We start from the raw sequence: 25,075 nt of genomic DNA on the forward strand, positions 1-25,075 counted from the left end.
CCCCGTCCCTCCCTGTCCTCAGCTGCCCCTGCCCCTCCCCCCCTGCCCCTCCCCCCTCACCCTCCTCCTCCTCCGCCTCGAACTCTTCGTCCTCCTCGCGCGGGCCCCAGGGCGGGGGAGGGTCCCGGCCCCGCCGCAGCACCTGGGGGGAGGGGACAGGTGAGGGGGGGAGGGGACAGGGGAGAGGGGGAGGGGAGAGGGGGAGGGGACAGGTGAGGGTGGGGGAGGGGACAGGTGAGAGTGGGGGAGGGGACAGGTGAGGGAGGGGAGGGGACAGGTGAGAGTGGGGGAGGGAACAGGGGAGAGTGGGGGGGAAGGGTGGGTGGGGGAGGGGCAGTACCTGCGGGGGGAGGGGCTGTGTAAGGTGGGGGAGGGGCAGTGTAAGATGGGGGAGGGGCAGTACCCAGGGGGAGGGGACGGGTGGGAGAGGGGAAGGGTAGGGTGGGGGAGGGGCTGTGTAAGGTGGGGGAGGGGCAGTGTAAGGTGGGGGAGGGGCAGTGTAAGGTGGGGGAGGGGCGGTACCTGTGGGGGGAGGGGAAGGGTGGGGGAGGGGCAGTGTAAGGTGGGGGAGGGGCAGTGTAAGGTGGGGGAGGGGCAGTGTAAGGTGGGGGAGGGGCTGTGTAGGGTGGCGGAGGGGCTGTGTAGGGTGGGGGAGGGGCGGTGCCTGCGGGGAGAGGGGAAGGGTGGGGTGGGGGAGGGGAAGGGTGGGGGAGGGGCGGTACCTGCGGGGGGAGGGGCTGTGTAGGGTGGGGGAGGGGCGGTACCTGTGGGGGGAGGGAGCCCAGGAGGTCCCCGAGGGGCCGGGGGGGGCTCTCGGCCGAGGCTGCAAAGGAGAGGACAGGTGAGGGTGGGGCACCCACGGGTGACACCTGGGCACCCACGGGTGACACCTGGGCACCCACAGGTGAGAGTGGGGCACCCACAGGTGACACCTGGGCACCCACGGGTGAGAGCGGGGCACCCACGGGTGACACCTGGGCACCCACAGGTGAGAGCGGGGCACCCATGGGTGACACCTGGGCACCCACAGGTGACACCTGGACACCCACGGGTGACACCTGGGTACCCACGGGTGAGAGCAGAGCACCCATGGGTGATACCTGGGCACCCACAGGTGACACCTGGGCACCCATGGGTGACACCTGGGCACCCACGGGTGACACCTGGGCACCCACAGGTGACACCTGGGCACCCACGGGTGACACCTGGGTGCCCACAGGTGACACCTGGGCACCCACGGGTGACACCTGGGTGCCCACAGGTGACACCTGGGCGCCCATGGGTGACACCTGGGCACCCACGGGTGGCACCTGGGTACCCACAGGTGAGAGCGGGGGCACCCACGGGTGACACCTGGGCACCCACGGGTGACACCTGGGCGCCCACAGGTGACCCCTGGGCACCCACAGGTGACACCTGGGCGCCCACGGGTGACACCTGAGCACCCACAGGTAAGAGCAGGGCACCCATGGGTGACACCTGGGCACCCACGGGTGACACCTGGGCGCCCACAGGTGAGACCTGGGCACCCACAGGTGAGAGTGGGGCACCCACAGGTGAGAACTGGGCACCCACGGGTGACACCTGGGCACCCATGGGTGACACCTGATCCCCTCCCAGACCCCACAGGTGATCCCCAACCCTTCCTCAACACCCCCAAGGTGACCCCAAACCCCCCCCAGGCGACCCCTCGCCCCTCCAGGTGACCCCAAATCCCCCCTCAGGTGACCCCAAATCCCCCCTCAGGTGACCCCAAATCCCCCCCAGGTGACCCCAAACCCCTCAAGGTGACCCCAACCCCCCCAGGTGCCCCTAAATCCCCCCCAGGGGACCCCAAATCCCCCCTCAGGTGACCCCAAACCCCCCCCAGCTGCCCCCTCCCCCCCTCAGGTGACCCCAAACCCCTCAAGGTGCCCCCTCCCCCCTCAGGTGACCCCAAACCCATCACGGTGCCCCCAAACCCCCCCCAGGTGACCCCAAACCCCCTCCAGCTGCCCCCTCCCCCCCAGCTGCCCCCTCCCCCCACCTCAGGTGACCCCAAACCCCCCCCAAGATGACCCCAAACCCCCTCCCAGCTGCCCCTCCCCCCCCAGCTGCCCCCTGCCCCCCCAGGTGACCCCAAATGCCCCCAAATCCCCCCCAGGTGACCCCAAATGCCCCCAAATCCCCTCCAGCTGCCCCCTCCCACCCCAGGTGACTCCAAACCCCCTCCAGCTGCCCCCTCCCCCATCAGGTGACCCCAAATCCCCCCCAGCTGCCCCCTCCCACCCCAGGTGACCCCAAACCCCCCCCCAGCTGCCCCCTCCCCCATCAGGTGACCCCAAACCCCCCCAGGTGTCCCTAAATCCCCCCCAGGTGCCCCCTCCCTCCCCAGGTGACCCCAAATCCCCCCTCAGGTGACCCCAAACCTCCTCACAGCTGCCCCCTCCCCCCCCAGGTGACCCCAAATGCCCCCAACCCCCCCCCAGCTGCCCCCTCCCCCCCCCAGGTGACCCCAAATCCCCCCTCCCAGCTGCCCCCTCCTCCCACACGTGACCCCAAACCCCCTCCCAGCTGCCCCTCCCCCCCCAGCTGCCCCCAAATCCCCCCCAGGTGCCCCCTCCCTCCCAGCTGCCCCCTCCCCCCCTCAGGTAACCCCCAAACCCCCCCCCCCTTTCCCTTCCCCCCCCCGGGAGGCGTCGGCGCGCACCTGCGCAGGTGAGGGCGGGGCGTGGCCGGGGCGCGTTGAGGCTGCGGCTCAGCAGGTCCGAGTAGCGCTCGGTCTGGCCCACGATGAAGTCCAGCTGCAGGTCCAGCGCCTTCTTGCGCTTCTCCTCCAGCCGCGACTGCTGCTTGAACTGCACCACCTGCGGCGGGGCGGGCGGCACGCCTGCGCTCACCTGGGGCCACGCCCGGGCGCCAGGGGCTCCGCCCGGGCACCGGGGGCACCGCCCGGGTCACCTGCGCTCACCTGGGGCCCCGCCCGGGTCACCTACGCTCACCCGGGTCACCTGCGCTCACCTGGCGCTCCGCCCGGGGGCACCACCCAGGTCACCTGCGCTCACCTGGGGCCCCGCCCGGGCACCGGGGGCTCCGCCCGGGCACCGGGGGCACCGCCCGGGTCACCTGCGCTCACCTGGGGCCCCACCCGGGTCACCTGCGCTCACCTGGGGCCCCGCCCGGGCACCGGGGGCTCCGCCCGGGCACCGGGGGCACCGCCCGGGTCACCTGCGCTCACCTGGGGCCCCACCCGGGTCACCTGCGCTCACCTGGGGCCCCGCCCGGGCGCCGGGGGCTCCGCCCGGGCACCGGGGGCACCGCCCGGGTCACCTGCGCTCACCTGTGTGCCCGCCCAGGTCACCTGTGTGCCCGCCCGGGTCACCTGCGCTCACCTGGGGCACCTGCGCTCACCTGGGGCACCGCCCGGGTCACCTACGATCACCTGGGGCTCCGCCCGGGCGCCGGGGGCACCGCCCTGGTCACCTGTGTGCCCGCCCGGGTCACCTGCGCTCACCTGGGGCACCTGCGCTCACCTGGCGCTCCGCCCAGGCACCGGGGGCACCACCCGGAACACCTGTGTGCCCGCCCGGGTCACCTGTGCTCACCTGAGGCTCCGCCCGGGCGCCGGGGGCACCACCCGGGACACCTGTGTGCCCACCCGGGTCACCTGTGTGCCCGCCCGGGACACCTGCACTCACCTGGGGCTCTGCCCGGGCACCGGGGGCACCACCCGGGTCACCTGCGCTCACCTGGGGCACCTGCGCTCACCTGGCGCTCCGCCCAGGCGCCGGGGGCACCACCCGGGTCACCTGCGCTCACCTGGGGCACTGCCTGGGTCACCTGAGTGCCCGCCTGGGTCGCCTGTGTTCACCTGGGGCCCCGCCCGGGCGCCGGGGGCACCGCCCGGGACACCTGTGTGCCCGCCCGGGTCACCTGTGTGCCCACCCGGGTCACCTGCACTCACCTGGGGCACCTGCGCTCACCTGGAGCCCCGCCCGGGCGCCGGGGGCACCGCCCGGGACACCTGTGTGCCCGCCCGGGTCACCTGTGCTCACCTGGGGCCCCGCCCGGGTCACCTACGCTCACCTGGGGCTCCGCCCGGGCGCCGGGGGCACCACCCGGGACACCTGTGTGCCCGCCCGGGTCACCTGCGCTCACCTGGGGCCCCGCCCAGGAACCAGGGGCACTGCCCGGGTTACCTGTGTGCCCACCCGGGTCAGTAGCCAGTAGTGGTCAGCAGCGGTCAGTAGTGGCCAGTAGTGGTCACCACTGGTCAGTAGTGGTCACCACTGGTCAGTAGTGGTCAGTAGCGGTCAGTAGTGGTCAGCAGTGGTCAGAAGTGACCAGTAGTAGTCAACAGTGGTCATCACTGGTCAGTGGTCAGCACTGCTCAGAAGCGGTCAGTAGAGGTCAGCAGTGGTCAGAAGTGGTCAGCAGTGGTCATCACCGGTCAGCAGTGGTCAGAAGTGGTCAGAAGTGGTCAGAAATGACCAGTAATGGTCAGCAGTGATCATCGCTGGTGAGCGGTCAGCAGGGATCATCGCCGGTCAGCAGTGATCAGCAGTGGTCAGAAGTGGTCCGCAGTGGTCATCACTGGTCAGGGGTCAGCAGTGGTCACCAGCTGTCAGCAGTGGTCAGCAGTGGTCAGAAGTGACCAGTAGTGGTCAGCAGCAGTCATCACCGGTCAGCAGTGGTCAGAAGTGGTCAGCAGTGGTCATCACCGGTCAGCAGTGGTCAGAAGTGGTTAGTAGTGGTCAGAAATGACCAGTAATGGTCAGCAGTGGTCATCGCTGGTGAGCGGTCAGCAGGGATCATCGCCGGTCAGCAGTGATCAGAAGTGGCCAGTAATGGTCAGCAGTGGTCATCACTGGTCATGAGTCAGCAGTGGTCACCAGCTGTCAGCAGTGGTCAGCAGTGGTCAGAAGAAGTGGCCAGCAGTGGTCAGTAGCAGTCAAAAGTGGCCAGCAGTGATCCTCACTGGTCAGTGGTCAGCAGTGGTCACCAGCTGTCAGCAGTGGTCATCACTGGTCAGTGGTCAGCAGGGATCATCGCCGGTCAGCAGCGGTCAGTAGTGGTCAGAAGTGGTCAGAAGTGGCCAGTAGCGGTCAGCAGTGGTCATCACTGGTCAGCAGTGGTCAGAAGTGACCAGAAGTGGTCAGCAGTGGTCATCACTGGTCAGTGGTCAGCAGTGGTCACCAGCCATCAGCAGTGGTCAGCAGCGGTCAGAAGCGCCCAGTAGTGGTCAGCAGTGGTCAACACTGGTCACCAGTGCTCAGAAGCGGTCAGCAGCGGTCAGTAGCGGTCAGAAATGACCAGTAGTGGTCAGCAGTGGTCATCAGTGGTCAGCAATGGTCAGGCCATTACTGGTCATCACTGGTCAGGTCAGCAGTGGTCACCACCGGTCAGCAGTGGTCAGGTCAGCAGTGGTCACCACCGGTCAGCAATGGTCAGGTCGGCAGTGGTCAGCAGTGGTCACCACTGGTCAGCAGTGGCCACCCAGGGGTCAGCAGTGGTCAGCAGTGGTCACCACAGGTCAGCACTAGTCAGGTCGGCAGTGGTCACCCAGGGGTGATCACTGGTCAGGTTGGCAGTGGTCATCGCTGGTCAGCAGTGATCAGGTCAGCAGTGATCATCATTGGTCAGGTCAGCAGTGGTCACCCAGGGGTCAGCAGTGGTCAGCAGTGGTCACCGCTGGTCAGCAGTGGTCAGGTCAGCAGTGGTCACCCAGGGTTAATCACTGGTCAGGTTGGCAGTGGTCATCGCTGGTCAGCAGTGGTCACCACTGGTCATCACTGGTCAGGTCAGCAAAGGTCACCCCTGGTCAGCAGTGGCCAGGTCAGCGGTGGTCACCACTGGTCATCACTGGTCAGGTCAGCAAAGGTCACCACCGGTCAGCAGTGGTCACCACAGGTCAGCAGTGGTCAGGTCGGCAGTGGTCACCCAGGGGTAATCACTGGTCAGGTCAGCAGTGGTCATCGCTGGTCATCATTGGTCAGGTCAGCAGTGGTCACCATGGGTCAGCAGTGGTCACCATGGGTCAGGTCAGCAGTGGTCACCACTGGTCATCACTGGTCAGGTCAGCAGTGGTCACCATGGGTCAGCAGTGGTCACCATGGGTCAGGTCAGCAGTGGTCACCACTGGTCATCACTGGTCAGGTCAGCAGTGGTCACCATGGGTCAGCAGTGGTCAGGTCAGCAGTGGTCATCATTGGTCAGGTCGGCAGTGGTCACCCAGGGGTGATCATTGGTCAGGTCAGCAGTGGTCACCGCTGGTCAGCAGTGGTCAGGTCAGCAGTGGTCACCACCGGTCACCGCTGGTCACCGCTGGTCACCACCGGTCAGCAGTGGTCACTGCTGGTCAGCGGTGGTCAGGTCAGCAGTGGTCACCACCGGTCAGCAGTGGTCACCACGGGTCAGGTCAGCAGTGGTCAGGTCACCACCGGTCACCGCTGGTCAGCGGTGGTCAGGCCGGCAGTGGTCACCCAGGGGTCATTACTGGTCAGCAGTGGTCAGTGACGGTCACTGGTGGTCACCTGTGGTCACCCATGGTCACTGATGGGCACCAGCGGGCGCCAACGAGCACCCGGGAGTCAATGGGACCCTGTGGGGTGCCCAGGTGTGTCCAGGTGTGCCCAGGTGTACCCAGGTGTGCCCAACGTACAACCCAGGTGTGCCCAGGTGTGCCCAGGTGTGCCCCAGGTGTGCCCCAGGTGTGCCCCAGGTGTCCCCAGGTGTGCCCCAGGTATGCCCAGGTGTACCCAGGTGTGTCCAGGTGTGCCCAGGTGTGTCCAGGTGTGCCCAGGTGTGTCCAGGTGTGTCCAACGTACAACCCAGGTGTACCCAGGTGTACCCAGGTGTGCCCAGGTGGGCCCAGGTGGGCCCCAGGTATGCCCAGGTGTGCCCAGGTGTGTCCAGGTGTGTCCAGGTGTGTCCAACGTACAACCCAGGTGTGCCCAGGAGTGCCCCAGGTGTGCCCCAGGTATGCCCAGGTGTGCCCAGGTGTGTCCAGGTGTGTCCAACGTACAACCCAGGTGTGCCCAGGAGTGCCCCAGGTGTGCCCCAGGTGTGCCCAGGTGTGTCCAGGTGTGCCCAGGTGTGCCCCAGGTGTGCCCAAGATCTAACCCAGGTGTGCCCCAGGTGGGTCCAGGTGTGCCCGTGTGTCCCCCCTACCCCCCAGGGTGTGCCCAGGTGTGCCCCCCCTGCCCCCCCCAGGTGTGCCCAGGTGTGCCCAGGTGTGTCCAGGTGTGCCCAGGTGTGTCCCATGTGCCCCCAGGTGTCCCCAGGTGTGTCCCCCCTGCCCCCCCAGGTGTGCCCAGGTGTGCCTGTGTGTCCCTCCTGCCCCCCAGGTGTGCCCAGGTGTGCCCAGGTGTGCCCAGGTGTGCCCAGGTGTGTCCCATGTGCCCCCCCAAGTGTGTCCCCCCTGCCCCCCCAGGTGTGCCCAGGTGTGCCCACGTGTGCCCACGTGTGCCCAGGTGTGTCCCCCCTGCCCCCCAGGTGTGCCCAGGTGTGCCCAGGTGTGCCGGGTACCTTCTCGACGCTGCTCCAGAAGTGGCGCACCTCGCGGGCGATGGCGGCGGCCACGCGGCGCAGCTTGGCCTGCTCCTCGCGCTTGGCGCGCTCCTGGCGCTGCCGCTGCTCCTCGTGGTGCCGCATCACCATCCGCACCACCTGCCGGGGAGACAGGTGAGACAGGTGAGAGACAGGTGAGACAGGTGAGGAGAGACAGGTGTGACACGGGTGTGACACGGGTGTGACACGGGTGTGACACGGGTGTGACACGGGTGTGACACCCCGACCCCGCTGCTCCTCGTGGTGCCGCATCACCATCCGCACCACCTGCCGGGTGAGACAGGTGAGACACAGGTGTGACACAGGTGTGACAGGTGAGACAGGTGAGACACAGGTGTGACACAGGTGAGACACAGGTGAGACAGGTGAGACACAGGTGAGAGACAGGTGTGACACAGGTGTGACACAGGTGAGAGACAGGTGTGACACAGGTGTGACACGGGTGTGACACGGGTGTGACACCCCGACCCCGCTGCTCCTCGTGGTGCCACATCACCATCCACACCACCTGCCGGGGAGACACAGGTGAGAGACAGGTGAGACACAGGTGAGACAGGTGAGCACAGACAGATGAGAAGTGAGAACACAGGTGAGAATACAGGTGACAGGTGTGACAGATAAGACAGGTGAGACAGGTGAGACACAGGTGAGAAACACAGGTGTGATACGGGTGAGACACAGGTGAGCACAGACAGGTGAGAGGCGTGACACAGGTGAGACACGGGTGTGACACAGGTGTGACACAGGTGACCACAGACAGGTGAGACAGGAGTGACACAGGTGTGACACAGGTGAGACACAGGTGACCACAGACAGGTGAGACACAGGTGAGAAACAGGTGAGAGACAGGTGAGCACAGACAGGTGAGACAGGAGTGACACAGGTGTGGCACAGGTGACACACAGGTGACACACAGGTGACACACAGGTGACAGGTGAGAGGCAGAGACAGGTGTGACACAGGTGTGACAGGTGTGACACAGGTGAGACACAGGTGAGACACAGGTGTGACAGGTGTGACACAGGTGAGACACAGGTGAAGCACAGGTGAGGCACAGGTGAGACACAGGTGAGACAGGTGTGACACAGGTGTGGCACAGGTGAGAGGCAGAGATATGTGACACAGGTGAGGCACAGGCGTGACACAGGTGAGAGAGAGGTGTGACACAGGTGAGACACAGCTGTGACAGGTCATCAAACCCACCTGAGATGCCACCACAGGTGCTCAAGGCAACCAAAAACCATCAAAAACACCCAAAACTCGCCCCAATTTCACCCAAAGTTCACCCAAATTTCACCCAAATTTCGCCCAGGTGTGCCCAGGTGTGCCCAGCTGTCACCTGAGCTTCTCCAGGTGCTCAAACCCACCTGAGATGCCACCACAGCTGCTCAAGGCAACCAAAACCATCAAAAAACACCCAAAACTCGCCCCAACTTCACCCAAATTTCACCCAAATTTCACCCAAATTTCACCCGAATTTGGCCCAATTTTCGCCCAGGTGTGGCCAGGTGTGCCCAGGTGTCACCTGAGCTTCTCCAGGTGCTCCAAACCCACCTGAGATGCCACCACAGCTGCTCCAGGCAACCAAAAACCATCAAAAAACACCCAAAACTCGCCCAATTTTCGCCCAAATTTCACCCAGTTTTTGCCCAATTTTCGCCCAATTTTCGCCCAGGTGTGCCCAGGTGTCACCTGAGCTTCTCCAGGTGCTCAAACCCACCTGAGATGCCACCACAGGTGCTCAAGGCAACCAAAAACCATCAAAAAACACCCAAAACTCGCCCAAATTTCGCCCAAATTTCACCCAAAGTTTGTCCAATTTTCGCCCAGGTGTGCCCAGGTGTCACCTGAGCTTCTCCAGGTGCCCCAAACCCACCTGAGATGCCACCACAGGTTCTGAAGGCAAAAAAAACCATCAAAAAACACCCAAAACTCACCCCAACTTCACCCAAATTTCACCCAAATTTCACACAAATTTCGCCCGAATTTGGCCCAATTTTCGCCCAGGTGTGTCCAGGTGTGCCCAGGTGTCACCTGAGCTTCTCCAGGTGCCCCAAACCCGCCTGAGATGCCACCACAGCTGCTCCAGGCAACCAAAAACCATCAAAAAACACCCAGAACTCGCCCCAATTTCACCCAAATTTCACCCAATTTTCGCCCAGGTGCATTCAGGTGTGGCCAGGTGTGCCCAGGTGTCACCTGAGCTTCTCCAGGTCATCAAACCCACCTGAGATGCCACCACAGGTGCTCAAGGCAACCAAAAACCATCAAAAAACACCCAAAACCCGCCCCAATTTCACCCAATTTTCACCTAATTTTCGACTGAATTTCGCCCAAATTTCGCCCAGGTGTGCCCAGGTGTGCCCAGGTGTCACCTGAGCTTCTCCAGGTGCCCCAAACCCACCTGAGATGCCACCACAGCTGCTCCAGGCAACCAAAAACAATCAAAAAACACCCAAAACTCGCCCCAGTTTCACCCAAATTTCACCCAAATTTCGCCCAATTTTCGCCCAATTTTCGCCCAGGTGTGCCCAGGTGTGCCCAGGTGTCACCTGAGCTTCTCCAGGTGCCCCAAACCCACCTGAGATGCCACCACAGCTGCTCCAGGCAACCAAAAACCATCAAAAAACACCCAAAACTCCCCCAAATTTCACCCAATTTTCACCCAATTTTCGCCCAGATTTCACCCAAATTTCGCCCGAATTTCGCCCGAATTTCGCCCAGGTGTGCCCAGGTGTGTTACCTTCCTGGCCACGCCCCTCTTCCAGCGCCGCTCCTGGGCGAAGTCGGCGGCCAGCCACTGCATCTCCTCGCACAGGTAGTCCCAGTGCACCTTGGGCCGCGCCGGCTCGGGCACCTTGGGCAGGCGCCGCAGCGACCAGAACCCCTCGCGCTTCATCTCGGCCACGCGGTGCTCCACCTCGGCCTCCTGCGCAGGTGAGGGACAGGTGAGGCACAGGTGAGGACAGGTGAGGCAAGAAAACCCCAAAAAACGGCAAAAAACCCCGAGATTTTATCCCAAAAATGGAGGAAATTGGGGTTGTTTCGCTCGAAAATATCGAAAGGTTTCACCTGGGGACAGGTGAGGGACAGGTGAGGAACAGGTGGGGCAAGAAAACCCAAAAAAATGGCAAAAAACCCCGAGATTTTATCCCAAAATTGGAGGAAATTGGGGTTGTTTCAATCGAAAACATCGAAAGGTTTCACCTGGGGACAGGTGAGGGACAGGTGAGGGACAGGTGAGGAACAGGTGAGGGACAGGTGAGGGACAGGTGAGACAAGTGACAGGTGAGGAACAGGTGAGGACAGGTGAGGCACAGGTGAGGAACAGGTGGGGCAAGAAAACCCCCAAAAACGGCAAAAAACCCCGAGATTTTATCCCAAAAATGGAGGAAATTGGGGTTGTTTCGCTGGAAAACATCGAAAGGTTTCACCTGGGGACAGGTGAGGGACAAGTGAGACAAGTGAGAGACAGGTGAGGAACAGGTGAGGGACAGTTGAGGACAGGTGAGGAACAGGTGGGGCAAGAAAACCCAAAAAAACGGCAAAAAACCCCGAGATTTTATCCCAAAAATCGAGGAAATTGGGGTTGTTTCAATCGAAAACATCGAAAGGTTTCACCTGGGGACAGGTGAGGAACAGGTGAGGGACAGGTGAGGAACAGGTGAGACAAGTAAGAGACAGGTGAGGAACAGGTGAGGAACAGGTGAGGAACAGGTGGGGCAAGAGAACCCCAAAAAACGGCAAAAAACCCCGAGATTTTATCCCAAAAATCGAGGAAATTGGGGTTGTTTCGCTGGAAAACATCGAAAGGCTTCACCTGGGGACAGGTGAGGAACAGGTGAGACAAGTGAGAGACAGGTGAGGAACAGGTGAGGACAGGTGAGGGACAGGTGAGGGACAGGTGAGGAACACGTGAGGGACAGGTGAGGGGAAAAAAAACCAAAAAAATGGCAAAAAACTCCAAAATTTTATCCCAAAAATTGAAAATTTGGGTTAAATCACACCAAAATTGCTTTAATCGTTAAAAGAGATCGCGCCTGGGACAGGTGAGGACAGGTGAGGAACAGGTGAGGGACAGGTGAGGACAGGTGAGGAACAGGTGAGGGACAGGTGAGGGACAGGTGAGGGACAGGTGAGGAACAGGTGGGGCAAGAAAACCCCAAAAAACGGCAAAAAACCCCGAGATTTTATCGCAAAAAACGAGGAAATTGGGGTTGTTTCACTCGAAAACATCGAAAGGCTTCACCTGGGGACAGGTGAGGCACGGGTGAGGAACAGGTGAGGAACAGGTGAGGACAGGTGAGGACAGGTGAGGGGAAAAAAAAACCAAAAAAATGGCAAAAAACTCCAAAATTTTATGCCAAAAATTGAAAAATTTGGGTTAAATCACACCAAAATTGCTTTAATCATTAATAGAGATCGCGCCTGGGACAGGTGAGGGAAGTGAGGAACAGGTGAGGAACAGGTGAGGAACAGGTGAGGAACATGCGAGACAGGTGAGGGACAGGTGAGGAACAGGTGAGGACAGGTGGGGCAAGAAAACCCAAAAAAATGGCAAAAAAACCCGAGATTTTATCCCAAAAATGGAGGAAATTGGGGTTGTTTCAATCGAAAACATCGAAAGGCTTCACCTGGGGACAGGTGAGGGACAAGTGAGACAAGTGAGGAACAGGTGAGGAACAGGTGAGGCACAGGTGAGGAACAGGTGAGGACAGGTGAGGAACAGGTGGGGCAAGAAAACCCCCAAAAACGGCAAAAAAAACCCGAGATTTTATCCCAAAAATCGAGGAAATTGGGGTTATTTCGCTCGAAAACATCAAAAAGCTTCACCTGGGGACAAGTGAGGGACAGGTGAGGACAGGTGGGGCAAGAAAACCCCAAAAAATGGCAAAAAACCCCGAGATTTTATCCCAAAAATTGAGGAAATTGGGGTTGCTTCGCTCGAAAACATCAAAAGGTTTCACCTGGGGACAGGTGAGGGACAGGTGAGGGACAGGTGAGGAACAGGTGAGGAACAGGTGAGGGACAGGTGAGGACAGGTGGGGCAAGAAAACCCCAAAAAACGGCAAAAAAACCCCGAGATTTTATCCCAAAAATTGAGGAAATTGGGGTTGCTTCGCTCGAAAACATCGAAAGGTTTCACCTGGGGACAGGTGAGGAACAGGTAAGGAACAGGTGAGGAACAGGTGAGGAACAGGTGAGGAACAGGTGAGGGACAGGTGAGGACAGGTGAGGAACAGGTGAGGAACAGGTGAGGAACAGGTGAGGAACAGGTGAGGGGAAAAAAACCCAAAAAAATGGCAAAATCTCCAAAATTTTATCCCAAAAATTGAAAAATTGGGGTTAAATCACACCAAAACTGCTTTAAAAGTTAATAGAGATCGCGAACGGTTCCCCCAGTCCGTTCCCAGTTCCCCCAGTTTGTTCCCAGTTCCCCCAGTCCATTCCCAGTTCCCCCAGTTTGTTCCCAGGTCCCCCAGTTTGTTCCCAGTTCCCCCAGTCCATTCCCAGTTCCCCCAGTTTGTTCCCAGTTCCCCCAGTTTGTTCCCAGTTCCCCCAGTCCATTCCCAGTTCCCCCAGTTCGTTCCCAGTTCCCCCAGTTTGTTCCCAGTTCCCCCAGTCCGTTCCCAGTTCCCCCAGTTTGTTCCCAGTTCCCCCAGTCCATTCCCAGTTCCCCCAGTTTGTTCCCAGTTCCCCCAGTTTGTTCCCAGTTTGTTCCCAGTTCCCCCAGTTTGTTCCCAGTTCCCCCAGTCCATTCCCAGTTCCCCCAGTTTGTTCCCAGGTCCCCCAGTTTGTTCCCAGTTCCCCCAGTCCATTCCCAGTTCCCCCAGTCCGTTCCCAGTTCCCCCAGTTCATTCCCAGTTCCCCCAGTCCGTTCCCAGTTCCCCCAGTCCGTTCCCAGTTCCCCCAGTCCGTTCCCAGTTCCCCCAGTCCGTTCCCAGTTCCCCCAGTTTGTTCCCAGTTCCCCCAGTCCATTCCCAGTTCCCCCAGTTTGTTCCCAGTTCCCTCCCAGTCTGTTCCCAGTTTCTCCCAGTATAAACCAGTCCCCTCCCAGTTCCCTCCCAATTCCTGCCCAGTCCATTCCGGTTCCCCCCAACGCTCTCCCAGTACAAACCAGTACAAACCAGTACAAACCAGTACAAACCAGTAAGGTTTAACCCTTACGTGCTTGGCCTGCTCGGCGATCTCGGCAGGGCTGCGCTCCCAGTATATCCCAGTATATCCCAGTATATCCCAGTATATCCCAGTATATCCCAGTATAACTGTTCCCAGCCCGTTCCCAGCCCGTCCCCAGTACAAACCAGTACAAACCAGTACAAACCAGTACAAACCAGTATAACCAGTTAACCCTTACGTGCTTGGCCTGCTCGGCAATCTCGGCGGGGCTGCGCTCCCAGTATATCCCAGTATATCCCAGTATATCCCAGTATATCCCAGTATACCCCAGTATACCCCAGTATATCCCAGTATAACCCAGTATAACTGTTCCCAGCCCATTCCCAGCCCGTTCCCAGTACAAACCAGTACAAACCAGTATAAACCAGTACAAACCAGTAAGGTTTAACCCTTACGTGCTTGGCCTGCTCGGCGATCTCGGCGGGGCTGCGCTCCCAGTATATCCCAGTATATCCCAGTATAACCCAGTATAACCCAGTATAACTGTTCCCAGCCCGTCCCCAGCCCGTTCCCAGTCCGTTCCCAGTCCAAACCAGTACAAACCAGTATAACCAGTTAACCCTTACGTGCTTGGCCTGCTCGGCGATCTCGGCGGGGCTGCGCTCCCACAGCCAGGGGGGCTCGGGGGGTCCGGGGGGGCCCTCGGGGGGGCCCTCGGGGGGCGGCGCCGGCCGGGGGGGCCCGGGGGGGGAGGGGCTGCCGGGGGAGCCCCCCGAGGACGAGGCCGGGGACACGGGGCTGGAGCCGGTCATCCTGCCCGAGGGCACCTGGAATCGGGGCAAATTCGGGAGGTTTTGGGAAAATTCGGGGGAAATTTGGGGAAAATTTGGGGTTTTTAGGGGAAAATTCAAGGATTTTAGGGGAAAATTTGGGATTTTGGGGGGATTTTGGAGGATTTTGGGGGGATTTCAGGTGGGTTTGGGGTCCTCAGGGACACGGGGCTGGAGCCGGTCATCCTGCCCGAGGGCACCTGGAATCGGGGCAAAATCGGGAGATTTTGGGAAAATTCGGGAAAATTTGGGGAAAATTTGGGGTTCTTAGGGGAAAATTTGGGATTTTGGGGGGATTTTGGGGGGATTTTAGGGGATTTTGGGGGGATTTTGGGGGGATTTGGGGGATTTCAGGAGGGTTTGGTGACACAAGGACACGGGGCTGGAGCCGGTCATCCTGCCCGAGGGCACCTGGAATCGGGGCAAAATCGGGAAAATTTGGGAAAATTCGGGGGTTTTAGGGGAATTTTGGGCATTTTATTAAAAAATTTGGGGTTTTAGGGGAAAATTTGGGATTTTGGGGGGATTTTGGGGGATTTTAGGGGATTTTGGGGGGATTTGTGGTCCTCAGGGACACGGGGCTGGAACCGCTCATCCTGCCCGAGGGCACCTGGAATCGGGGCAAAATCGGGAGGTTTTGGGGAAATCCGGGAATTTTAGGGGAAAATTCGGGGGTTTTAGGGGAAAATTTGGGATTTTGGGGGGATTTTGGGGGATTTTAGGGGATTTTGGGGGGATTTGGGGTCCTCAGGGACACGGGGCTGGAGCCGGTCATCCTGCCCGAGGGCACCTGGAATCGGGGCAAAATCGGGAGATTTTGGGAAAATTCGGGGGAAATTCGGGGAAAATCCGGGGTTTTTAGGGGAAAATTCAAGGATTTTAGGGGAAAATTTGGGATTTTGGGGGGATTTTGGGGGATTTTAGGGGATTTTGGGGGGATTTGGGGTCCTCAGGGACACGGGGCTGGAGCCGGTCATCCTGCCCGAGGGCACCTGGAATCGGGGCAAAATCGGGAGATTTTGGGAAAATTCGGGGGAAATTTGGGGATTTTAGCAGAAAATTTGGGGTTTTTAGCGGAAAATTTGGGATTTTGGGGGGATTTTGGGGGGATTTGGGGGATTTCAGGGGGGTTTGGGGTCCTCAGGGACACGGGGCTGGAGCCGCTCATCCTGCCCGAGGGCACCTGGAATCGGGGCAAATTCGGGAGATTTTGGGAAAATTCGGGGTTTTTAGGGGGTGTTAGCAGAAAATTTGGGGTTTTTAGGGGAAAATTTGGGATTTTGGGGGGATTTTGGGGGATTTTGGGGGGATTTCAGGGGGGTTTGGGGTCCTCAGGGACACGGGGCTGGAGCCGGTCATCCTGCCCGAGGGCACCTGGAATCGGGGCAAAATCGGGAGGTTTTGGGAAAATTCGGGGGAAATTTGGGGAAAATTTGGGGTTTTTAGGGGAAAATTTGGGATTTTGGGGGGATTTTGGGGGGATTTTAGGGGATTTTGGGGGAATTTGGGGGGCCTTAGGGACACGGGGCTGGAGCCGGTCATCCTGCCCGAGGGCACCTGGAATCGGGGCAAATTCGGGAAAATTTGGGAAAATTCGGGGTTTTTAGGGGAAAATTTGGGGTTTTGGGGGGATTTTCAAGGATTTTGGGGGATTTTGGGTGGATTTTGGGGGGATTTCAGGGGGGTTTTGAGACACAGGGCAGGAGCCGGTCATCCTGCCCGAGGGCACCTGGAATCGGGGCAAAATCGGGAGATTTTGGGAAAATTCGGGGGTTTAGGGGAAAATCCGGGGTTTTTAGGGGAAAATTCAAGGATTTTAGGGGAAAATTTGGGATTTTGGGGGGATTTTGGGGGATTTTAGGGGATTTTGGGGGGATTTGGGGTCCTCAGGGACACGGGGCTGGAGCCGGTCATCCTGCCCGAGGGCACCTGGAATTGGGGCAAATTCGGGAGATTTTGGGAAAATTCGGGGTTTTAGGGGAATATTCGGGGTTTTTTAGGGGAAAATTTGGGGATTGGAGGGGAAAATTTGGGATTTTGGGGGGATTTTAGGGGATTTTGGGGGATTTTGGGGGGATTTGAGGTCCTCAGGGACACGGGGCTGGAGCCGCTCATCCTGCCCGAGGGCACCTGGAATCGGGGCAAAATCGGGAGATTTTGGGAAAATTCGGGGATTTTAGGGGAAAATCCGGGGGTTTTTAGGGGAAAATTTGGGGAATTTATCAGAAATTTTAGGGGTTTTAAGGGAAAATTTGGGATTTGGGGGAGTTTCAGGGGGGTTTGGGGTCCTTAGGGACACGGGGCTGGAGCCGCTCATCCTGCCCGAGGGCACCTGGAATCGGGGCAAATTCAGGAGGTTTTGGGAAAATTCGGGGTTTTTAGGGGAATTTTGGGGATTTTAGTAAAAAATCCGGGGTTTTTAGGGGAAAATTTGGGATTTTGGGGGGATTTTGGGGGGATTTTAGGGGATTTTGGGGGGATTTCAGGTGGGTTTGGGGTCCTCAGGGACACGGGGCTGGAGCCGGTCATCCTGCCCGAGGGCACCTGGAATTGGGGCAAATTTGGGAGATTTTGGGAAAATTCGGGGGAAATTTGGGGAAAATTTGGGGTTTTTAGGGGAAAATTTGGGATTTTGGGGGGATTTTGGGGGGATTTGGGGGTCCTCAGGGACACGGGGCTGGAGCCGCTCATCCTGCCCGAGGGCACCTGGAATCGGGGCAAATTCAGGCGGTTTTGGGAAAATTCGGGGGAAATTTGGGGATTTTAGCAGAAAATTTGGGGTTTTGGGAGGAAAATTTGGGATTTGGGGGGATTTTCCAGGATTTTGGAGGAGTTTCAGGGGGTTTGGTGACACAGGGCTGGAGCCGCTCATCCTGCCCAAAGGCTCCTGTAGATTTGGGGCAAATTCAGGAAAATTCAGGAAAATTCAGGACAATTTGGAGTTTTTAGGGGAAAATTTGGGGATTTGAGGGGAAAATTTGGGATTTTGGGAGGATTTTGGGGGACTTTGGGAGAGATTCAGGAGGGTTTGGAGACACAGGGACATGGGGCTGGAGCCGGTCATCCTGCCCGAGGGCACCTGGAATCGGGGCAAATTCGGGAAAATTTGGGAAAATTCGGGGTTTTTAGGCAAAAATTCGGGGTTTTTAAGGGAAAATTCAAGGATTTTAGGGGAAAATTTGGGATTTTGGGGGGAAAATTTGGGATTCTGGGGGGATTTTGGGGGGATTTGGGGGGATTTTGGGGGGATTTCAGGGGGGTTTGTGGTCCTCAGGGACACGGGGCTGGAGCCGGTCATCCTGCCCGAGGGCACCTGGAATCGGGGCAAATTCGGGAAAATTTGGGAAAATTCGGGGTTTTTAGGCAAAAATTCGGGGTTTTTAGGGGAAAATTCAAGGATTTTAGGGGAAAATTTGGGATTTTGGGGGGAAAATTTGGGATTTTGGGGGGATTTCAGGGGGGGTTTGTGGTCCTCAGGGACACGGGGCTGGAGCCGGTCATCCTGCCCGAGGGCACCTGGAATTGGGGCAAATTCGGGAGATTTTGGGAAAATTCGGGGATTTTACGGGAAAATTTGGGGAATTTATCAGAAAATTTAGGGGTTTTAGGGGAAAATTTGGGATTTGGGGGGATTTCAGGGGGGTTTGGGGTCCTTAGGGACACGGGGCTGGAGCCGCTCATCCTGCCCGAGGGCACCTGGAATCGGGGCAAATTCGGGAGGTTTTGGGAAAATTCGGGGATTTAGGGGAAAATCCGGGGTTTTTAGGGGAAAATTTGGGATTTTGGGGGGATTTTGGGGGGATTTTAGGGGATTTTGGGGGGATTTGGGGTCCTCAGGGACACGGGGCTGGAGCCGGTCATCCTGCCCGAGGGCACCTGGAATCGGGGCAAATTCGGGAGATTTTGGGAAAATTCGGGGGTTTTAGGGGAATTTTGGGGATTTTAGTAAAAAATCCGGGGTTTTTAGGGGAAAATTTGGGATTTTGGGGGGATTTTCCAGGATTTTGGGGGATTCTGGGGGAGTTTCAGGGGGTTTGGTGACACGGGGCTGGAGCCGGTCACCCTACCCAAAGGCTCCCGTAGATTTGGGGCAAAATCAGGTGATTTTGGGAAAATTCGGGGATTTTAGGGGAAAATCCGGGGTTTTTAGGGGAAAAATTGGGATTTTGGGGGATTTTCAAGGATTTTGGGGGATTTTGGGGGGATTTCAGGTGGGTTTGGGGTCCTTAGGGACACGGGGCTGGAGCCGCTCATCCTGCCCGAGGGCACCTGGAATTGGGGCAAATTCAGGAGGTTTTGGGAAAATTCGGGGGAAATTTGGGGGTTTTAGGGGAAAATTTCGGGTTTTTAGGGGAAAATTTGGGATTTTGGGGGGATTTTCAGGGGATTTTGAGGGATTTTCAGGAAGGTTAAGGATCCTTAGGGACACGGGGCTGGAGCTGCTCATCCTGCCCGAGGGCACCTGGAATCGGGGCAAAATCGGGAGATTTTGGGAAAATTCGGGGATTTAGGGGAAAATCCGGGGTTTTTAGGGGAAAATTCAAGGATTTTAGGGGAAAATTTGGGATTTTGGGGGGAAAATTTGGGATTTTGGGGGGATTTAAGGGGGGTTTGTGGTCCTCAGGGACACGGGGCTGGAGCCGCTCATCCTGCCCGAGGGCACCTGGAATCGGGGCAAATTCAGGCGGTTTTGGGAAAATTCGGGGGAAATTTGGGGATTTTAGCAGAAAATTTGGGGTTTTTAGCGGAAAATTTGGGATTTTGGGGGGATTTTCATGACTTTTGGGGGGATTTTCCAGGATTTTGGGGGATTCTGGGGGAGTTTCAGGGGGTTTGGTGACAAGGGGCTGGAGCCGGGCATCCTGCCCAAAGGCTCCCGTAGATTTGGGGCAAATTCGGGAGATTTTGGGAAAATTTGGGATTTTTAGGGGGAATTTTAGGGATTTTATCAGAAAATTTGGGATTTTCAAGGGAAAATTTGGGATTTTTAGCAGAAAATTTGGGATTTTGGGGGATTTTGGGGGGATTTTAGGGGATTTTGGGGGAGTTTCGGGGGTTTAGGGACCCCAGGGCTGGAACCGCTCATCCTGCCCGAGAGTCTCTGTAGATTTGGGGGAAATTCAGGCGATTTTGGGGAAAATTGGGGTTTTTAGGGGAAAATTTGGGATTTTGGGGGGAAAATTTGGGATTTTGGGGGGAAAAATCGGGGTTTTGGGGGGAAAATTTGGGATTTTGGGGTGGTTTGGGGGAACTTCGGAGAGATTTCAAAGAATTTTCAGGAAATTTTCAGGGAATCTCGCTGGGATTTGGGAGGATTTCAGGGCCAATTTTGGGATTTTTAGGACAAAATTTGGGATTTTAGGGGGGTTCGGGGAGGAAATTCAGGATTTTGGGAATTTTTGATGGAATTTTAGGAGAAATGAGAGGAGTTTTAGGGGAAATTTGGGATTTTGGAAGGACTTCAGGTGAGAAATTAAAGATTTTGGGGGGAAATTTGGAATTTGGGGCGTTTTGAGGGGATTTTGGGGGGTTTTAGAAAATTTAGGGCGGATTTTGGGAGGATTTTAGGGCCATTTTTGGGGGTTTTGGGGCTGATTTTAGAGCAGTTTTAAAGCTATTTTTGGACAATTTTGGGGTCATTTTTGGGGACTTTAAGGGGGAATTTTGGGGCATTTTTTGTGGATTTTTGGGGTTGGTTCTGGGTGATTTTGGGGTTATTCTGGGGTTTTTTTGGGGGGGATTTTGGGGGAAATTTGGAGCCATTTCAGAGGATTTTGGGGCATTTTTGGGGGGATTTTGGGGTAGTTCACGGAGGAATTTTGGGGCCATTTTTGGGGGGGGGTTTGGGTCATTTTTGAGGGATTTTGGGGCCATTTTTGGGAGGGATTTTGGGTCATTTTTAGGGGAATTTTGGGGAAATTTTGGGGGATTTTGGGGGGAATTCGGGGCCATTTCTGGGGGGATTTTGGGTCATTTTTAGGGGAATTTTGGGGAGATTTTGGGGGATTATGGGGGGATTTTCGGGCCATTTTTGGGGTCACTTTAGGGCTTTTTTTGGGGATTTTGGGGCCGTTTTTGGGGGGATTTTCGGGCCATTTTTGGGGTCATTTTGGGGCCGTTTTTGGGGATTTTGGGGTCACTTTGGGGCTGTCTTTGGGGTCACTTTGGGGCTGTTTTTGGAGTCACTTTGGGGCCGTTCTTGGGGATTTTGGGGTCACTTCGGGGCTGTTTTTGGGGGGATTTTGGGGCCGTTTTTGGGGTCACTTTGGGGCCGTTTTTGGGGATTTTGGGGTCACTTTGGGACCATTTTTGGGATCATTTTGGGGCCGTTCTTGGGGATTTTGGGGTCACTTTGGGGCTGTTTTTGGGGGGATTTTGGGGCCGTTTTTGGGGTCACTTTGGGGCCGTTTCCGGGGTCCCCCCTCCCCCCGCCCCTCCCCCACTCACCTGGGGGTGCAGCGGTGGGTGGGGGTGGGGCGGGGGGGCCCCGGGGCCGCCCCCCCCCCCCGGCCGCAGGGGCTGCTGGGTAGGGGGCGCCTCATGCTGGGGGGGGGCGCCCGGGCGGCCCAGCCTCACCTGCGCCGCGGCACCTGCACAGGTGAGACGCAGGTGAGACACACCTGAGACACCTGGGACATACCTGGGACACCTGGGATACACCTGAGACACCTGGGACACACCTGAGACACCTGGGACACACCTGGGACACACCTGAGACACACTTGAGACACACCTGAGACACATGCGGCACACCTGGGACACACCTGAGACATCTGAGACACACCTGGGACACACCTGGGACATCTGGGACACCTGAGACACACCTGAGACACCTGGGACACACCTGGGACACACCTGGGACACACCTGAGACACCTGGGATGCACCTGAGACACCTGAGACACACCTGAGACACATGGGACACACCTGAGACACATGGGGCACACCTGGGACACACCTGAGACACATGGGGCACACCTGAGACACACCTGAGACACCTGGGACACACCTGGGACACACCTGAGACACACCTGAGACACAGCTGGGACACACCTGAGACACCTGGGGCACACCTGAGACACCTGGGACACACCTGGGACACACCTGGGACACCTGGAACGAGCCTGAGGCACACCTGAGACACCTGAGACACACCTGAGACACCTGGGACACACCTGAGACACACCTGGGGCACACCTGGGACACACCTGAGACATCTGGGACACACCTGGGACACACCTGGGACACCTGAGATACCTGAGACACACCTGGGACACCTGGGACACACCTGGGACACACCTGGGACACCTGGGACACACCTGGGACACACCTGGGACATCTGGGACACCTGAGACACACCTGAGACACCTGGGACACACCTGGGACACACCTGAGACACACCTGAGACACATGGGGCACACCTGGGACACACCTGAGACATCTGGGATGCACCTGAGACACCTGAGACACACCTGAGACACATGGGACACACCTGAGACACCTGGGACACACCTGGGACACACCTGGGACACACCTGAGACACATGGGGCACACCTGGGACACACCTGAGGCACACCTGAGGCACCTGGGATACACCTGAGACACCTGGGACACACCTAGGACATCTGAGACACACCTGAGACACCTGGGACACACCTGAGACACACCTGAGATACCTGGGACACACCTGAGACACCTGGGACACACCTGGGACACCTGGGACACACCTGAGACACATGGGGCACACCTGGGACACACCTGAGACACACCTGGCACACCTGAGACACACCTGATACACCTGGGGCACACCTGAGACACACCTGGGACACACCTGAGACACCTGGGGCACACCTGAGACACCTGGGACACACCTGGGACACACCTGAGACACCTGGGACACACCTGGGACACACCTGGGGCACACCTGAGACGTGCCTGAGGCACACCTAGGACACACCTGAGACACACCTGAGACACCTAGGACACACTTGGGACACACCTGAGACACCTGAGACACACCTGGGACACACCTGGGGCATCTGAGACACACCTGGGACACACCTGGGACACACCTGGGACACACCTGAGACACCTGGGACACACCTGGGACACACCTGGGACACCTGGGACACACCTGAGACACCTGGGACACACCTGGGACACACCTGGGACACCTGGGACACACCTGAGACACCTGGGACACACCTGAGACACACCTGGGACACACCTGAGACACCTGGGACACACCTGGGACACACCTGAGACACCTGGGACAGGTGAGACTAACCTGGAGACCCCCAGCCTCACCTGAGCCCCGCCAGCCTCACCTGCGCCACGGCACCTGCACACACCTGGGATACACCTGAGACACCTGGGACGTGCCTGAGGCACACCTGGGACACACCTGGGACACACCTGAGACACACCTGAGACACACCTGGGACACACCTGAGACACCTGGGACGTGCCTGAGGCACACCTGGGACACACCTGAGACACACCTGGGACACCTGAGACACACCTGAGACACCTGGGACACACCTGAGACACACCTGAGGCACCTGGGACACACCTGAGACACCTGAGACACACCTGAGACACCTGGGGAACACCTGAGACACCTGCGACACACCTGGGACACACCTGGGGAACACCTGGGACACACCTGGGACACACCTGAGACACCTGGGACACACCTGGGACACCTGGGGCACACCTGAGACACCTGGGACACACCTGGGACACCTGGGGCACACCTGAGACACCTGGGACACACCTGGGACACACCTGGGACACCTGGGACACACCTGAGACACACCTGGGACACACCTGGGACACACCTGAGACACCTGGGACACACCTGAGACACACCTGGGACACACCTGAGACACACCTGGGACACCTGGGACACACCTGAGACACACCTGGGACACACCTGGGACACCTGGGACGTGCCTGAGGCACACCTGGGACACACCTGAGACACACCTGGGACACCTGGGACACACCTGAGACACACCTGAGACACACCTGGGACACACCTGAGACACACCTGGGACACCTGGGACACACCTGAGACACACCTGGGACACACCTGGGACACCTGGGACGTGCCTGAGGCACACCTGGGACACACCTGAGACACACCTGGGACACACCTGAGACACACCTGGGACACCTGAGACACACCTGAGACACCTGGGACACACCTGAGACACACCTGGGATACACCTGAGACACCTGGGACACACCTGAGACACCTGGGACACACCTGGGACATCTGAGACACACCTGAGACACCTGATACACACCTGGGGCACACCTGGGACACACCTGGGACACCTGAGACACACCTGGGACACCTGGGACACACCTGGGGCACACCTGAGACACATGGGGCACACCTGGGACACACCTGAGACACACCTGGGACACCTGGGACACACCTGAGACACCTGGAGCACACCTGAGACACACCTAAGACACACCTGAGACACATGGGACATACCTGGGACACACCTGAGATACCTGGGACACACCTGGGGCACACCTGAGACACACCTGAGATACCTGGGACTCCTGGGACACACCTGAGACACACCTGGGACACACCTGGGACACACCTGGGACACACCTGGGGCACACCTGAGACACACCTGAGACACCTGGGACGCACCTGAGACACCTGAGACACACCTGGGACACACCTGGGACACGTGGGACACACCTGGGGCACACCTGAGACACCTGGGACACACCTGAGACACACCTGGGACACACCTGAGACACGTGGGACACACCTGGGGCACACCTGAGACACCTGGGACACACCTGAGACACACCTGAGACACCTGGGAGACACCTGAGAGCTCACCTGGGACAGGTGAGACTCACCTGGAAGGCCCCAGCTTCACCTGAGGCTCCCTCACCCCACCTGAGGCTCACTAACCTCACCTGAGCTTTCTTTTACCTGCCCAACCTTTACCTGTCCCACCTGAGCCCCCCTCACCTGTCCCACTGCTTACCTGCCCCACCCCTGTACCTGCCCCGCCCCCTTACCTGCCCCTCCCCCTTACCTGTCTCACCTGAGCCCCTCTTTGTCTGTCTCACCTGAGCCCCTTTTCCTGCCCTGTGCCCTTACCTGTCTCACCCATACCTGCCCCGCCCCCTCACCTGTCCCACCTGAGCCCCTTTACCTGCCCTGCCTCACCTGAGCCTTGCTTTACCTGCCCCACCCTTACCTGTCCCACCCCCTTACCTGTCTCACCTGTACCTGCACCTGCCCCACCCCCTTACCTGTCCCCCCATACCTGCCCCACCCCCTTTACCTGTCCCAGCCCCCCTTACCTGTCCCAGCCCCCTTTACCTGCCCCACCCCCTTTACCTGTCCCCCTTTACCTGTCCCACCCCCTTTACCTGCCCCACCCCCTTTACCTGTCCCAGCCCCCCTTACCTGTCCCAGCCCCCTTTACCTGCCCCACCCCCTTTACCTGTCCCCGGTCTCACCTGTGTGCGCGGGGCCCTCCTCCTCCTCCTCACACTCCACTTCCACGGTGCCGGTGAGGCCGGGGGGGCGTC

The 25,075-nt window shown here is 58.6% G+C and overlaps 1 protein-coding gene across 4 annotated transcripts in view; it reads right to left on the reverse strand.

The window, feature by feature from the left end:
* The window catches only part of LOC137466451 (helicase SRCAP-like), a 54,996-nt gene extending 29,921 nt beyond the window's left edge, over window positions 1–25,075 (reverse strand). For all 4 annotated transcript variants that reach the window (XM_068178177.1, XM_068178176.1, XM_068178178.1 and 1 more), the window contains exons 1-8: window positions 25,004–25,075; window positions 20,946–21,088; window positions 14,295–14,495; window positions 10,292–10,477; window positions 7,507–7,647; window positions 2,690–2,846; window positions 765–823; window positions 61–142 (exon numbers count right to left, since the gene is read on the reverse strand). In XM_068178177.1, coding sequence (XP_068034278.1) covers window positions 61–142; window positions 765–823; window positions 2,690–2,846; window positions 7,507–7,647; window positions 10,292–10,477; window positions 14,295–14,480 — 811 coding nt within the window. In that variant the 5' untranslated portion in view covers window positions 14,481–14,495; window positions 20,946–21,088; window positions 25,004–25,075. The remainder of the gene's footprint in view (window positions 1–60; window positions 143–764; window positions 824–2,689; window positions 2,847–7,506; window positions 7,648–10,291; window positions 10,478–14,294; window positions 14,496–20,945; window positions 21,089–25,003) is intronic.

The sequence above is a fragment of the Anomalospiza imberbis genome, unplaced genomic scaffold (assembly GCF_031753505.1).
Source record: "Anomalospiza imberbis isolate Cuckoo-Finch-1a 21T00152 unplaced genomic scaffold, ASM3175350v1 scaffold_214, whole genome shotgun sequence".
Classification (NCBI taxonomy): domain Eukaryota; kingdom Metazoa; phylum Chordata; class Aves; order Passeriformes; family Viduidae; genus Anomalospiza; species Anomalospiza imberbis.